This window comes from Cervus elaphus, chromosome 15, assembly GCF_910594005.1.
Source record: "Cervus elaphus chromosome 15, mCerEla1.1, whole genome shotgun sequence".
NCBI lineage: Eukaryota > Metazoa > Chordata > Mammalia > Artiodactyla > Cervidae > Cervus > Cervus elaphus.
Window position 1 is genome coordinate 43,099,341 of NC_057829.1, and position 16,977 is coordinate 43,116,317.

A 16,977-nucleotide genomic window follows, 5' to 3' on the forward strand; every position below is an offset into this window, starting at 1 on the left:
TAGCATGCAAGCCCAGTGGAGCATCTCAGTGTCTAGAACTGCACCTGGCACACAGCATTCTGTTAACCTAACAAACTCAAAGCTCTTCCCCTGGCTGGACCAGCTTCCAGCAGGCTCTGGTCTCCTCCCCCACCCCAGCCAGGACTCCCACCCCCAGGGTGAGCTCATTACCCCTAAGAAGTGCACCTTTGCACAATAATAGGCAATGTCCCCTTAATTACTCTGCTGATTTTAGGTCCTGCAGTCCTAGCTCTGCAGCAGCACCATTGCAAACTTCATTCCCTTACAAAGTCCAGGATATACAAATCTAATATATTTTGTTTTAATTATCGCTGTTTAATGAGCCATAGTGAGACAATGGCGAGGGTGCACGAATGGAGATCATTTAGGGGAGGCCAGTGCGGAGGTGTTGGTGAGTGAGAGCCTTACCTGAAGTTTCATTTGCAGCTGCCTGGCTGCCTCTCTGCCTGATGGAGAGCAGTCACAACCCACGGGGACGATGGAAGCTCCCACAGGCCAGGTGCCTGGCTTGCTCCCCATACTCATGGAGGCAGCAGACAACTTTTTAAATACTTTCTGACAGTCTGATAAGCCTCAAACAAAAATGGCATCTTGTTTTAATTTTTTTTTTTTCATTTTTAGGTGGTTAAACAGTTTATTGTACATATATTCTGTTTGTTGCTTAGTGGCTAAGTCATGTCCCACTTTTTGTGATCCTATGGACTCTAGTCCTCAGGGCTCTGCTGTCCCTGGGATTCTCCAGGCAAGAATACTGGAGTGGGTTGTCATTTCCCTCTCCAGGGATTGAACCAGCATCTCCTGCATTGCAAGCTTATTCCTTACTGCTGAGCCCCCAGGGAACCTTATATTGCTTCTACTGTAATGTATTTCTTTGGGGTTTTTTTAGGGGGGTCTGAGTATTCCATGCTTACTTTCCTATTGGAAGGTTCATGATTCCTACTGGAGGACTGATGATTTGCAAGAGCTTTAAATACAGTAAGATTTTCCCCTTGTTTGTCATCTGTGTTGTATATATTCTTAGTTTATTGTGCAGCAGTGGCTGTGTGTCTACCCAGGACAATCCCACCTGCTCTGGGCTTTCAACTCAGTGAAGCAAGGTTATCCCGTCACTGCCCTTGAGATGAGTTGGGGGAGGCAGAGCCCTCGTTCCTCCTTAAGGCATTGGTTCTCTGGCTACTCAGGAAGGAACACCGTCCTCCCCAGCACCCAGGAGGACCTCATTCTCACCATCACCTACATCACTTTCCCTCCGCCCTGCACGCCCTCTTCCCTGCTTTCCCAGACACTCCCTCTATTCTAGTGAATTTAGGCTCCTGGATCCATCAAATGTTTGTTTCTGCTTAGGAGGGGACAGGAGGAGGAAAACACAGCCTTGGAGCATCACTGAGAGAGTTCAGGGGAAAGGAACTATCCAGAAAAACCATACACAGAGGAGCCTGCAGGCTCCCTGCGTGACGGCTTGCCTTACTTGTCATGTTCACCTTCTAAAGACAGGGTCAGTCTAGGAGCAGGATGAGCGAGGACTGCTTTCAGCATCTGCTGCCTCCTCAAAGGATGGAGGAATTTGGGCAGGCAGTGTCAGCTGCAGAGAGGGTGGATGGACCGTGGAGACAGCTGAGGCCTCCCTCAGGTGACACTCTGCCTGCAGAGCCACATCTGGTCACTCACAAACTGCCCCTGACCATTGCAAGAGCTGAAGCCCTGGGAGGAAGGTGCAGGTACCCGCCTTGCATGGGATTTCCTGGCTCAACCTGACCCTGGTTCTGGTCACACAAAAACATGGAGGGGAACAGAGGCATGAGAGAGGCTTGTCTGCCCGCTGCCAACCACAGACAGGGGATTATTTGAAGAAAGTGGGTATGGGTGTGTTTTCATCTTCAGTCAACAAACTGTTGCCAGGCTAGAGGGGCCCAGACATACCCAGAGCTGTCCTGCTGTCAGGGCACGTCCATAGCAAAACAGCAGAAGGCTCTGCAGACCTAAAGAATCCATTCCCATATGGATCTCCAGACAGCCAGTGTTCCCAAAGACATGGGCCTATGCAGTTGGGTTTTACTGCAAAATGATAAAGCTTCTGTCTGCGATGGGGATATGGATGTTTGGGAGCTGGGGGACTCATGAACCAGGGTCTCTGACTGCCAAGTGGCTCTGCAGGTTCCAGCCCCACAAAAGGTGAGAGAGGAGGATAAAACCTCAGAGCCATGGAGGGACTGAGCTGGGGCAGAATGAGGCCTTGCCAGTCCCCCCCCCCCCCCCCCCCCCCCCATCACGATGGACTGACGGAAAAACAGCCAGGACTGGAACCTGGGCCACTGGGCTCAGGTCGTTGTGGCAGGAGTGGAGCCTGAGCAGCTGCATGCTGGCCAGCCAGGCAGGACCCTGCGGGGGAAGTGATCAGGAGAGAGGGGAGGGTCAGAGTCCAGCGAAGGCTGGGGAAGGACTCTGAATGCGGCTTCTACTCCATCTGGGCCAGTGGCCTGCAGACCGATGCTTTGGTCCTGCTCATTCAGGCTTCTGACTAAATTCTCAGCGTGCAAAGGGCTAGTTCCAGACGGCTTTCATCTCTAATGTCCCCCCTGCCTGTCAGAGGGACTGAGACACTCCATGCACTGCCAACAGAGCCCTCGCTCTCTGGGGCTGAGTGTGGAGCCATCCTCACCATCAGGCAGGGCTGGGTAGTCCCCCGGGGGGCGCCTTGCCCCTGTTGTTGGTGTAGATGACAAGCAAGGGGTTCGTGTTCTCTTCCCTGGCCACTTCCGGTTGACCTTGCCATAGCTGTCCCTCTGCAACATGCCCATTTTGTTTGCAGTCAGGACCACAAAGAACAGAAAGCTGCTGGCTGAGGCCTTCATCCAGATCCAGACAGACACCTGGAGATGCCAGGATCCAAACAGGAATCAAACAGGATGGCCCTGCAGCCCTACAACCTGGGTCCAAACTCTGGCTCTTATCAGCTGAATGCTTTTTTCCCCCAGTGGTTAGCATTTATTGGGAACATTCTACATGCCAGACACTTGATATTTTGCATTATCTTAAACCAGTCTTCACAGTAACTCCATAAAGTAGGTGCTGTATTTATTCCTATCTTATATATAAAGAACCTGAGACTTAGAAGTAAACTGTGTTGAGATAAGTAAATTTAATACAGACCAGTTCCCTATAAGACAAACCAAATGAGCAAGTCATGGTTTTCTGCTAAGCGGACCCAAGCCAGAATGCTTTTAATGCATGGCCCTCTCCCAGGAGATACTATATTCCTTGACTGGAACCTGAGAGAGGGAACCCCATTTTCTTGGATTACAGATTACCTGGATTATAAATCTGTCATCACACTGAGACGGGGAGGAAGCAGGGAAGGAATAGTCTGTCAGGAGTCACAGATTTTAGCTGTTCTCACCAATATTTAGCAGATTTCTTGACTGTCTCTTTACAATATACCCTTAGGATTATTTCCAAAAACATTAAATTTTCCAGGGAGGGGAGGGGTGTTTGTCTTCTGGAATTTCATCCAGTTACAGTCCTTTTCTGGATTGCACTTCTGCAGAGCCCTTCACATTGCCATTCTAGGAGCCTAAAAGATGTTTTAATGTTGGAAAATTATTGTGAACTTTACAACTCTAAGAGATTTAAAGGGGAAAAACAACACAATTAAATCAATAGATGCAGAAAAAGCATTTAATAAAATTCAGCACTGGATCCAGAACTGGAAAGAGCATTTCTTTAACAGATAAAAATCATTTGCCAGAAAATAAAAGCAACCACGTGTTTAATGGTAAAACTTTGGAAATTTAATCTTCAGTGTCAGGAATAAGGCAAGGATGCCAATCACTGTCAAATATATTATCATATTAGAAATATGTAGTATAAGTATTGAAGTGAAAGAAATACAATTGTCATTACTTGCAGCTGACAAGATTGTTACATCCAGGACAATTTATAGACTTATTGGATTTAATAAAAGAGTTCAGCAAGGTTGCTAAATACAAGACCAATATGTAAAATCCAACAATCCTCCAGTTCATAAACTAAAAAATGGAATACTTAAAGTGTTATGATAGCAAAACTGTAGAATTAGCAATAAATGTAAGATGTGCATGACCTTGTAAGATGTAAGTGAAAGACAATGGAATTATGTCTTTATAATATGTATCATAAATAGAGTGACGTGTTCTATTCATAGTTGAGAAACTCAGTAAACAATCCTCTGCAAGCAACCTGTACAGTCATTACAATTTCAAAAACAAGATCCAAATGTGACAAGCTGATTCCAAAACTTAGGAACAAAGGTCCAAGAAATTTCTTAGAAGATGAGGGTAATCATTCTACTACATTATGATTGCCAATTATAAAGCTACAATGATTAAAATGGTGGGTTATTGGCAAAATTAAGTAAGTAGACCAATTTAACATGAGTACAGAGGCCAGAAATATTCCCATAATTACATGGAAATTAGGTATAATGATAGATGAAGGCTTATAAATCAGGAGGGAAAGGATGAAATACAGTTTTTAAAGGTGCTAGAAAAAGTAACTATCCACATGGAGTTTACAAGAGAATTTATGAGAATGTAATCATGGCTTTAGTTAGGAAAAGGGTTCTCAAGGAAACAAAATGAAACTGGATTTGACTATATTTAAATTAAAAACTTCTGTATAATATCATAAAGTCCTCTGTTCTAATTCTCCATATCTTTATGTAGAAGTTAAAAAATCCCTAACAAAACATCTATAAAATAGCTAGGAACATCTATAAAATAGCTAGGAATCGACCTAATATGAACTGTGCAAAACCTGAAGAAAGTTATTAAAATTACTCTAATAAAATGAAGCCTATCATGATACTAACGGCAAAAACTATATTATTTAAGTCTATTATCCTCAAATTAATGTATAAACTAATACAATCTCAATCAAAAGAGCAACACGATTTTAGTGGACCTTAATAAACTGATTCTAAGTTTCACCTGAAACAGAAAATGTGCAAGAATAAGACAACGGCAGTGGGGGAGAAGGAAAGGAAACTGGTCTATAGATAGCACAACACTGTACCAAGTCAGACAGTGAAATGTGTGGTCATGGGAACAGAATCTAGATCCACTACCCAGAAACAGACAAGTGAGCATATGATAAATTTGGCATTTTTCAAATGGTCGGAGAAAAGAGTGGACTATTCAATATTAGTAGCAACAATGGCCTTTCTGTCTTAGAGATATCTCTAAGACAGAAAAGAACCTATAGTAAAACTAGGTAAATATAACATGAACAAGAAACTTGTAAAGGAGGATCTACAAATGGAAATGTTTGTTTTATAAGTAATCAGAAAAATTCAAGGTAAAACAAGGTATTTTCAACCACAACACTGGCTCAGAAAACAAACTCCTGAGATTGACATGGGCTACTGTTTGCAAGAGTGCGGAGAAATTAGTTCTTTTATGGGGTGTGAATTGAAGGAGGTAGTTCCACAACATCCATTAAATTTAAAAACCCAACTAATTTTAAGTCCAGCAATTCCATGAAGGTAGAATTACACTTAGAAAAATGAAAAAGTGTCTAGCGTACGTTAAATGAGAAGTTAGTTGCTAAATAACGAGGATAATAATAATTGCATTTTTGTAAAATCACATGTAAAACAAAACAAGCTGCTGTAACAAAGAGACTCAAAAAGATAGTGGTTTAAACAAGTCAGGAATTTATTTTGCTCTTAAGTAACCGGTGAAAAGGAAGCAGTTTGAGACTGGCAGGCCAGAATCTCCATCCTCAGCACACAACTCTGACCCTTTTCTGTTACTGCTTAAGCTCCCAAAGGCAAGGTGGCCAGCAGAAGAGGGGAATGTTGAGCGAAGTAAATACCCAATTTCTTATTTCAGGGCACAGTCTGGACGTTCTCTTCACATCCCACTGCCTGTCACGTGGTCACAATTAACCATTTAGCAGAGTGTTAAGTGAGCAGCCTTAGTGTCCAGGTAAAAGGCGGGAGTCTTAGCAGGAAAGGAGAAGGGAAAAATGGACATTATAGCAGCAGTTGCTGCCACATGTATCTGCAAAGGCATAGAAAACAGCTTAGAAGAATACACACCAAATATAGTACTTATCTCTGGAACAGGAGCAAGAGGAGTGGGAGGCAGAGTATTGCTTGAAATGTTTTAAACAGTGATCATGTTTTAACTAAGGAATTTTTCACATTTCACAAAATTTTAAAATCCTTTATTGTAGCTTAATACCAATATAACATGTTAAATACATTATTTACATTGTACAAAGATTTAAAGGTCCAAAAATTATTTTTCATCTAAATGAATAAGTTATTCTACGTTGTTAAAACTATGATACTCGGAGCATCTTCCTCTAAGTGTCTCCACCCAGAGGCATGATGACAAAGTTTACCAATGTCCAAACTGAGACACAGGCAAGGCAGTGACTACCCAGGGTCTCAGCGGGTAGTAGGGCTGAGACAGGCTGGGAGTGAAGACCATCGCCATGTGACCGCATCATAACTTTTGCCAGCATTTTCTACTTAAAGAGAAGGCTACAACTTCCCTTGCTCAGTAGACTTTAGATTTCAGACAACAGAGATATGATGCCCAAGCACTTCATACTCGTGAACAGCATCAGTACTTTAATCTGAGAACAAGAGGGATGCAATTTTCTTATAGGTTAAAGATAACAACAACAAAAAAAGAACTTCCCAGAAACAAAATTCATGAGTTTTGACTCCCTTCTGAGCCAAGTAGTCAAGTCTAGGATGTACTGACCCGTGTAAAAGTCTATTATTTCTAGACAATGATGGCAGAATGAAGATGATAGGATCCTCTTCCTCTAATAATAAACCACTCTAAAAACTGAATGAAATGAACAAGCCACAATCCAGAAAAAGAAGCAGAAAATCCTGCTGGAAATTATGACTGACTATGACATCTCCTGTCTAAAGGGAGGGAGTCACGGGCCAAGCTATTTAACAAAATCTCAGAAAACATAACTAAAACCCAAGTCTTCAATCAAAAGCTTCATGTTGCCTAGTGGAGCCTCTCCTCGACTCTGAAACCCAGAGCGCTCCTCTTTGAGTGGCGGAGAAGAGCACACAAGAGATCTGGACCCAGCTGCTCACTTTCAGCATGAGCTAGATGGGAGGAAGGCAAACACAACACAGAAAAATCAGAAAGAGGGAAAACAGCAAGCCAGAGAAAACAAATCTAAGAAACAAACAAACTGGACCATGACAGTTCTAGAAGACACTAAAGAAATCCAGTCAATTTAAGAAAACAAGACTTCAGAGCTGAGATGATAAAATAACAGTGAGAAGGAAAGAAAAACAAGGGTAAGAAAACAAACTAAGGATCGAAACACCACCATAACAGAACTCTAAACACATAAACAACAACCAGAAACAGACGCAGATGAAAACCAAACCTCTAAAACTGTAGAGTCACGGTGAATGCAAAGGGAAAAGAGAGATGAAAATGACTAGACAGAGGAAAGAGAACAGTGAAGCCTGACAGAAAGTTACCGGCATCCTCAGAAAGGAAGACAGTGAGTTAAGGAAAAAATGTTCAAGGTTCCCTCCCAGCATGGAAGCAGAGAAAAGGCTGGAATGGTGGTCACCATGTGGTGATGATGGTATATCTGGGTATGCTCTGGAGTGATGTTTCTATGCATGGGTATGTGTTGGTGGTTTTATCTGTACTTACTTTTGGTTAACCTCGAGCTTTTTGCTTTTTAAAGATAACACATTTCATTTTCCTAAAACCAAGAGTCGGTGTAGGAGGAAAAATGTGCCCTTTGTTTAAAATAAAGCAACTTTAAACTGAGAAAACTATAACCTTCTGCAAATAACACATCTCATCACTTATTACCAAACTATTCCATGCTTTACAAATAAAAAACTTGCCAATTTAACAGTACCTTAATGGAAGATTGTTTAAAGGCAATCGATAGGATTCAAAAGGTAACAAATGTGATCTCTTTTTTGAGTGGCAAATGATCAGTTTAAGCATTTAAAAATGAGGTACTCAAATGATACTGTTAATAGCTACTGATGAACTGATTACCTGAACAGGTCTAACTGAATGTAAGACATGTTTTTAGCACCAATAACAAGAATTCTTGCAAGTTCTAGTCTATAGACTTCCAATGAGTAACAAGTAATGTGTTCCCTGATAGCATCTTCTGGGTAAAAGAACAAGTGTGCTCCAAGGATTAACGGTTAGGTCCCTGATTTTATAACATAATTCATTTCGGAAAAAAAGAAAAAAAGTCAACCCAGGTATTTTTAAAACTTAAGTTTTAGAGAAGAATTTCTACTTCCCTAAAGTTTTGTTTATGAGGTAGCTACCATTCAAAGTAAACATCAAATACAGCCAACTTCCACTGACAAACATGATAATCAAATAATTAATGCTTTCACCAGAAAAAGTCAACTAGAAGTCCAGAAAGGAATGTGGCTCAGCAGTACTCTGGCTTGAGTTTCCAAATGCCTTCGCCAGCAGAAGTTCTATGAAAAGTGCACAGACTTCTCAAGAGTTCTCTAAAGACACAAGACTGTGATGCTGATAACTTGGACTCGAACTCCCGCAGTATCTCCCGGGTGCTGGCCTGGCCATCAACTTCGGCCTGAAAGGCAATGAAGTTTCTCATTTCCACCAGAAGGTCATCGTGTTCTGTGCTGCAGTGCAGCGGAGCAGCAGCTTCTGGGAGGTGCCCGCTTTCACTTTCTAAGCGCTCTGGCAAAATCAGGTGGTTTCTAGCTCTCATTTTAGCCAAGAGTGAGGATGAAGCGAGGGCCCCGGATGAAGACTCTATGTCTTCAACTTTTCCACTAAAATGCTCTGAAGCATGATCTTTTCCATCCTTCTTCACAGCACCATCCTGGAGAAAGAAGACCAGTGCATGGATATATTTAATCCCCTATTTATGCTCCCACTTATTTCTCCAAAGGCTCTGAGGGGCCATAAGATAACACATGAGCCCAGGGCGCTGAGGCTGATGGGGGAAGAATGAGACACCGTCTGATGCAAACGGAAAGGAGGGGAATTAAGTGTCTAAATTTACCTGCTCTTAGAGAACATTTCCTAAAAAAGCCCCCAAACTACACTATCTACTTCGTCACCATCTTAAGTGGTGAGCATGGAGGGAGGGCCAGGCTTCCAGAAAAGACTTCGAGGAAAACCATCTCCAGGAGGTACGGGCTCTGTGGGCTTTTCCTGTTCTTCCTCCCAAAGTTTCCCTTATCTGGGCACCATGGGATAAGGAACAGTATCAGAGTTGTACTTCTTTTTCTTCACTTTTAAATCTTTTACTACTGTACACCTCATGAGTTTCCTCAGAACAGCAACAGAAATCTAGCTTTTCTTCGTTTTCCTACTGCTAAAAGAACGTAACACGGGAAGTCAAAAAAAGTTTCTCTACTACTAAATGTGTTCAAATTAATCTAAAAGTAGGAGTCTGAACCTCGGAATTTTCAAATTTCATAAACAACACAACCCTTAAGCAGAAAAAAAAAAAAGTATTAAACAATAAGAATATGGCCTACTATTTACTCTCAGTGAAGCACTCAAAGCATTTAGGGGGTTGCAGGAGAGGGAGAGACAGATGTGATGCTTTGGCAGCTTGTAAATTACAAACAATACTCAGGTGATTTTCTAGATCTTTATTCTAGACAGTAGTGGTGCCTCGGGCTAGCACTTCACCTCCAAGTGGGGCAGGCAGTATGGGCAGCAATACGTATCACCTACCCTGTGTGAACTTCTGGAGGACATAACAGAGATTCTACTACGGATCTTGGGTTAAAGGCTTTGTCTTTTCTAGGAAGTTAGCTAGCCCTTTTAAATTCACACAAAAGTGCTTCATAAATGCACGAAAGTGCATGAAATACAAACAGTAGATGTCATTATGCCAGTGATGTCCTTCACATGTGGAATTGAGTGAGATTTCCATGGCAGTTCAATCAAGTAAATCTTGTGAATAAAAGTGGGAAGGCTATCAGATTACCTGGCATTTTTCCTTTGGAGATGCTGAAGAGGGATGCTGCACAGAGAAACTGGAGTTCCTTTTCTGACCGAATCTGCTCCTAAGTAAGGAAGAGTCACAGTTGATAAAATGTTACTTTGTGACTTAGAGATGAGAATGTCCTTCCAACACCTAAACTCTTGGAGAAATTTTCTTCTGCATGGTTATTTTCTCACAGCTGTGATGCTTCTGCTCTACCCACTCCAGTTCAGATCAGTCGTGTCCGACTCTGCGACCCCATGAACCGCAGCACGCCAGGCCTCCCTGTCCATCACCAACTCCCGGAGTCCACCCAAACCCATGTCAGATTCCTATACTTTTCTGGGAAATTACTACTGCATCTCAAGGTAAGAACCACTCAATATCCTTGCTCAAGTCACAGTGGAAACCACCCTCGAATTCTAGGTAGGAAAACTACTCTAAAAGAGCAGAGTAATTATTGATTGCTGAAACATAGCTAATCATCTTATTAAAGTTTAATTGTTATTCTATAACTCTTACTATTTTATAATATCACCTCTTAAGCAAAAGAGATTTCTCCTTTCCTCAGAAAATTAGCTCTGGAAAGGAAGGAATGAAAGCAAAGAAGGTAAGATGATAAGTGTACTTCTCTTAAGTTATGCACATCTGGCTGGCCCAATCCCTCCCTGAGGGATTTGCTCCTCCTACAGATAAATAGCAGGAGTGTCTCCGCCTGTCCTGACTTTATTTCCAGCCCGGCCAGTTTGGCCTCCTCACAAGCATGTCAGGGTGGCGACCTCTTACTTTTTTCCCGCTGGTGCACCAGCAAGCCCTCTGTGGCCAGTCCAAGTGGGAACACCAGACGCTGCTCCCAGACACTGCTGCCGAGAGAGTCTCAGTGCTTTGAGGGCATCCTGAGCCACGCGGTTGGCCTCCGCCTCCACCAGGACATAGTCTGGACTGGCTCCATCCATGATGGCGTCGTGCTTCATGACACTGTGCACACCCACTGGCAAGAGCAAAGCAAACCGTGAACACGCTATTTCAGCTCAGACACAATCACACGTTCTCCTCTGTCCAGGCTAGTGTGTTCTGGGTGGAGAAAAAAAGCATCAACATTTTTGGCTGCTATTCACCCATGACCACCAGGACCCACAAACTTTTACAAACGGTGCGGATCTTCACCTGCATCTCTACCCAGTGAGGGAAGGGCTGTCAACTATCACTGCGTTGTATCATCAAAGCATAATGCTTTAATTACCACACTTCCACAAGCTCTTCCCTGCTATCTGGAAAATTTTAAAACCTTCTACTAATGTATCCTCTATTGAAGGGGGAAAATAAAAAAGTATAAACAAAAATTACATAATTTCTAAAAAGTAATGATCACAGAAACACTACACACCAGAAGAATTCAATACAGTCACAGGTGGAAAATTCATAGACCTAAATATTTATATTAATAAAAACGAAAGAACAAAATTAAGTGAACTGAATTTCAAGCCAGTTTTATAAAAATTAGGACCAAAAACATTAAAACAACAACAAAAACAAAAAGGAAGAAAGTACTGAAGATAAAATCAAAAATTACAGAGACAGAGAACAACCATGGATCTAATTAATTAATCAAACTCCTGGTTTATTGAAAAAAAAATCACGAAACAACCTACTGGTTTAACCTGATCAAGGAACAAAGAGGGAAATAGACAAAAATTGCAAATGACAAGGGGGAAATTATCTTGAAATAGTCAATTTAAAAAAATTATTACAAGAGTATTTTCTACACCTCCACGCAAATAAACTTGAAAATTAAATAACATACATAATTTCTTAAGAAAGCAGATCAGGAACTGTAGGAAAAAACAGAGAAAGTTACCAATGAACTACCTTACAAGAAAGCACCAAGCCCAGAGGCTTTTCGTCTGAGACACTGTACGTAAGCCTGCTTTCCTGAATAGAGACCCATTCAGAGACCTTTGGTAACTCAAGACCGTCACCTTGGGAACACAATGACCTGTGAGGCCTGAGCGAGACAGTCCCAGGGATGATTCAGCTGTGCAGGCTGGCCTGTCCTACAGGGTCCTGAGCAACTGTTAAATCTGCTTTCCTGATGCTTCTCCCTTGATATTAGCTATCAGCTCTCCTCCTTCCAGAGTGCCTGCCTCTGGCCATGCCCCTTCCTCTCCCCGTGATCTGTCACTTGACTCTCCTGTGGCTGGAAAATCAGATATATAGAGCATGCAGAGAAATATTCTATGAATGTTCAGGTGGTACAAATCTGTCTTAAGCATTGCACCCCTCCTGTGTGTGGTTAGAAGTCAGGTCCCACTGTTCGCTCAAGGTTCAAATTCTCCTAGGAAAGAGAGGTGAAAATGATTTTTAAAGATGTCAGTACAGGGCTCCGCTGGTGGCTCAGTGGTAGAGAGTCTGCCTGCTAATGCAGGAGAGACAGGTTCGATCCCTGATCCAGGAATATTCCACATGCCTTGGCGCAGCGAAGCCCATACGGCACTATTGAACCTGTGCTCTCCAGCCCTCGGGCAGCGACTACTGAGCCCACAGCTACTGACGCCCGTGCGCCCGAGAGCCTGTGTTCCTCAACAAGAGGCCGCCGCAGTGCGAAGCCTGCATGCCGCAACTAGAGGGGAGCCCCTGCTCACCACAACCAGAGAAAAACCTGCACAGCAAGGAAGACCCAGCTCAGCCAAATATAAATAAATTAAATTAAATTATTTCTGAAAATGTCGGAACACTTCAAACCTGACTTCTAGAAGGAAAACTACTTCCAGTTGAGTGCGCATTCTGCTCTGTCAGGGATGCCTGCTCCCACAGAAGCAGCCCCTCGGCTCTACCCCTAGCACACCTGTGGCAAGTTCAGCCAAAGGAGTACCTGATTTTCTGAAAAGCTTCTCCAGGACGTAGTCGTCATGGCTGCGTTCCTTGGCCTCGCTCTCATTTTCATTGTCTCGCCTCCGGTACTGCCTCTTCTTCACCAGGTGTGGAATTCGAGTTCCCTCAAACTTGGCGTCTCTGCGGTGCTTAGAGCTCTTCGGCTTTTGATTCGGCCCCAGGTGTTTCTCCATGGTCTCTTCTGCCACATGATGTTTCATTTTCGATTTGTGTTTATAAAAATTATTTTCCGTTTGCTCATTCTCCCAAAGAGGTTCTCCCTGAACCTGGCAGCTTTCTCTTTTATCAGAAAGACTCTCCTTTTCATTGATGCTTTCCTCACCAGACGTCCCACACGTTCTGCTGATTCTTGGAGAATCTGAACTGTCCCCGTTTTCATGACTCACTAAGGACTCCGGTGGTCTGGAGACTGTATCTGTCTCTTCTCCAAGCCTCTCACTGCTGGTTAGACTATGAGGTATCTGAGCGGCATCATTCAAAGGAATGCCTTGGTCAGAAGTTACTGCATTCACTTCAGCGCCTGATCCTCCCACAGATGTCTCTTCCAATGACATGGCATCATTTGCAGATGTCTTACAATCAGGGAACTTTTTGCCCACTGGGACATTCTGGTCTGTTCCACAGGCCAGCTGAAGTCTTCTTTTTAAATGGCGTTTGGGTGTCTGAACATCTGAACCAGTTCCTTTGAAAGAGAAAAACATGCTAATGTCATACTCCATAATCCTTACATATTTCATTACTTTAAGTTAAATTATTGCACGGAATACCTGCAAAAATAGCACTTGTTTCAGTGCTCTGGGATGTATCAGGACTACTCAGAGTAAACAGCTCATAAAGATCATTGGACTTGAAAAATCGTCTTTGCTTTGGATCTTTTAGCACTCTATTTGTCAAAAACTGCTTGAAGATTTGTCTAAAAAGATAAAAATTAAGCTGGTATGAAACAATGTTTGGCTGCACCTTAGGATTCTAAACTTATAGCAACTGTTTATTAATAAGGTTAAAAACAATCAGATTCATCAAAGACATTTAAAAAAAAGCACACACAATAAGCCATCTAAGCTTATTTTAATGAGAAACAAAAAATATGAGAAATTATTTAAAAAAAAACATCTCTCTCTCAAATTACAGCAACTATTTCTCTGAGATGGCAAGATTTCTTGAGTAATACTCCTTAAAAATTCCCTGCTCCAAAACCTGGTGGCATGCCTCTCCCTCTTACACACCACAGCCTGGAAAGCAGCTTCTGGTCAAGGGGTGCAGCTGAGTGTACTGACCGGTGGTAAATCTTTTCTTCAATGGTGCCTGCGGTTAGAAGCCTATACACCGTCACCTGCTTCTTCTGGCCTATCCTCCACGCTCGCTCCCGGGCCTATAGCAGAGAAAAAAGGGAAAAAAAGAAAGTGAAGTCGCTCAGTCGTGTCCGACTCTTTGCGACCCCACGGACTGTGGCCTACCAGGCTCCTCTGTCCATGGGATTTTCCAGGCAAGAATACTGGAGTGGGTTGCCATTTCCTTCTCCAGGGTACAGCAGAGAAATGTGGCTCAACAAGGGCCCTTCTCAGCAACAAGCGCTGACTAACAGCCAGTCACTTCCTTCCACTCCCCAAATTAGAACTTTGGCTAATGAGGCTAAATACACCCAAGGCCTGTTAAGGAAGACAAATGGGCAGGCGACAAAACAGACCAAGCCAGCTCTACCTGAAAAACAACGGTGTCAGTTTCCTCCCACGTCCTCTCTTCACCCACGTCTGGTGTGGATGCTACGGGTAAACTGAGAAGACCCTCCCTCCAAGCAGAAGACAAGACACAGCCAGGATGTGAGCTCTACGCTGAGGCTAACATGGCATGGGGGGATGCTCCTGAGTGTAAGCCATCAGACAGTATGTCACCAACACAGTCCTTTAAGAAAATAAACAGACCTGCGTGTCTGTGCTTGGGTTCCAGTCGGGATCATAGATGATGACGCGGTTTGCGCCCGTCAGGTTGACTCCTAGGCCACCCACCCGAGTGGTCAGAAGAAACACAAATATGGATGTGTCCTAGAGGTGAGACATATGATACTCGGTATGCACATGGAAAGTCAGTTACAGCTGTTCACCTCAGCCTTCACATGTTCTACACATGGAAGCCTGGTTGCAGTACAAGCAATGGATTATGCTGTAGAGACCTTTGGTCAGTCAAGATCCCAACTCACAGCTTCTGCTTTTCATAGCAATTATATTATCAATGTTTGAAAACTGGATTTTTAAAAAGGAATACACATTCTTTGTTTAAACACACACACACATCCCATTAACCCAGAAATGCATCTAGTTAAAGCTGCCCAATCCCAGATGTAGGCACTGTGGGTGCAGACCTCTCCTTCCATCCCCTCTGCACAGTGGCATCATGTGACTTCATGGTTCTGTTCACTTGTTACCTCATTGTATCTTGTAATCAGTGGTTGTCTGGAAGCTATCGCCGTGGTGCCATCCATCTTGAGATAGGAATAGTTTTGGGCTCTGAGAAATACTTCAAGGATGTCTAACATCTGTTTGGGAGAAGGGGTGGAGGATGTAAGAGTTTAAAAATCAAAGATACGCCTCCAGTGAGTATGCGACACTCATATAAACAGGATCACACCTTCCCCAACAGGCTTAAATTAAAAGGGGTTTCTTGGTTAGAGGCGGATAAATAAAACTACTACAAGAGTATTTTTGGTATTTCCAAACTGTCCTTACAAATTTTGTAAAAAGCAGGACATCTGAGTTCAGACAAAACTCACCTGCACCCCAAAATCACATGGCATTAAGATCTCTTTTTAAAAAAGCCATCTTCTGGGCACCAACTCTAAATAAAGATCCACCTCCTGAAGAGCTTTGCAGCTTGCCACTTCAGTATCAGTGGGTGGATTTGCCTTTGGAATCATTTTAAACCATATCCCATTTTTTTTTTTATTATTGGTTATAAGTCATAAAGAACCAACTTGCTTCTTGTATGAGGCTTGTATACGCACCTGTCTGGACTGAGAAAACAGCAACACTCGTTGGCCCTGCTTGTGCCATATTTTCAGCAAGGACTCAACAACTATCATTTTCCCAGAACGTTTCCAGTATCCAAACTGATCTTCCCCTAGTTCCTCGTCTGGAATGCCTTTAAGAGTCTTGGGGCCTCCAGAAAAGAGATCAGGGTGATTGCAGATTTTTCTTAGGGCTACAAGTCCAGAGAAAATCTATGGTACAAAAGAATTATGTCCACTCAGATCACCCCATGTAAAATAATATTCACTCAAGAAGGAAAGGAAGGAGGCTGTTCAATACATAATACAGATTAAGAAGTAATCCTTCATCAGCTTTTTAATTTTCTCCCCAATCACAGCATATTAGGAATGGGAAGAACCTTTATACATCTTTTCCTGACAGGGCAAGTTCTCTAAAAACAAAGTCCTGTTGGACCAAACATATCTACTGGGGTCATATTCAATTGCTGATGATTCTCCCTCTAGAAAAAAAGGTTCACAGTATATAAAAAACTGGTTCACATTTTAAACATAAATAAGAAATATCATGCCCATTCTCAATGGAAATCTGGGCTTCCCTGGTGGCTCAGATAGTTAACAATCTGCCTACAATGCAGGAGACCTGGGTTCAATCCCAGGTCTCTGGGTTATAGCAAGAGCCCTTGGAGAAGGGAATAGCAACTCACTCCAGTATTCTTGCCTGGAGAATTCCATGGACAGACGAGCCTGGCAGATTATAGTCCATGGGGTCTTAAGGAGTTGGACATGATTGAGGGGTCCCAAATAGGAAAAGAAGTACATCAAGGCTATATATTGTCACCCTGCTTATTTGACTTATATGCAGAGTACATCATGAGAAACGCTGGGCTGGAAGAAGCACAAGCTGGAATCAAGATTGCCGGGAGAAATACCAATAACCTCAGATATACAGATGACACCACCCCTTATGGCAGAAAGTGAAGAACTAAAAAGCCTCTTGATGAAAGTGAAAGAGGAGAGTGAAAAAGTTGGCCTAAAGCTCAACATTCAAAAAACTAAGATCATGGCATCTGGTCCCATCACTTCATGGCAAACAGATGGGG

The 16,977-nt window shown here is 42.8% G+C and overlaps 1 protein-coding gene across 2 annotated transcripts in view; it reads right to left on the reverse strand.

Moving 5' to 3' along the window:
• Nucleotides 1-3,786: 3,786 nt before the first annotated feature.
• Nucleotides 3,787-16,977, reverse strand: part of ERCC6 (ERCC excision repair 6, chromatin remodeling factor) — a 72,373-nt gene continuing 59,182 nt past the window's right edge. The window contains exons 13-21 of one of the 2 annotated variants that reach the window (XM_043925712.1): nt 15,893-16,108; nt 15,317-15,427; nt 14,817-14,936; nt 14,172-14,266; nt 13,662-13,807; nt 12,875-13,576; nt 10,789-10,993; nt 10,006-10,084; nt 3,787-8,883 (exon numbers count right to left, since the gene is read on the reverse strand). In XM_043925712.1, coding sequence (XP_043781647.1) covers nt 8,461-8,883; nt 10,006-10,084; nt 10,789-10,993; nt 12,875-13,576; nt 13,662-13,807; nt 14,172-14,266; nt 14,817-14,936; nt 15,317-15,427; nt 15,893-16,108 — 2,097 coding nt within the window. In that variant the 3' untranslated portion in view covers nt 3,787-8,460. Of the gene's footprint in view, nt 8,884-10,005; nt 10,085-10,781; nt 10,994-12,874; nt 13,577-13,661; nt 13,808-14,171; nt 14,267-14,816; nt 14,937-15,316; nt 15,428-15,892; nt 16,109-16,977 lie in introns of those variants that run through there. The other variant, XM_043925713.1, reaches the window with a different exon arrangement.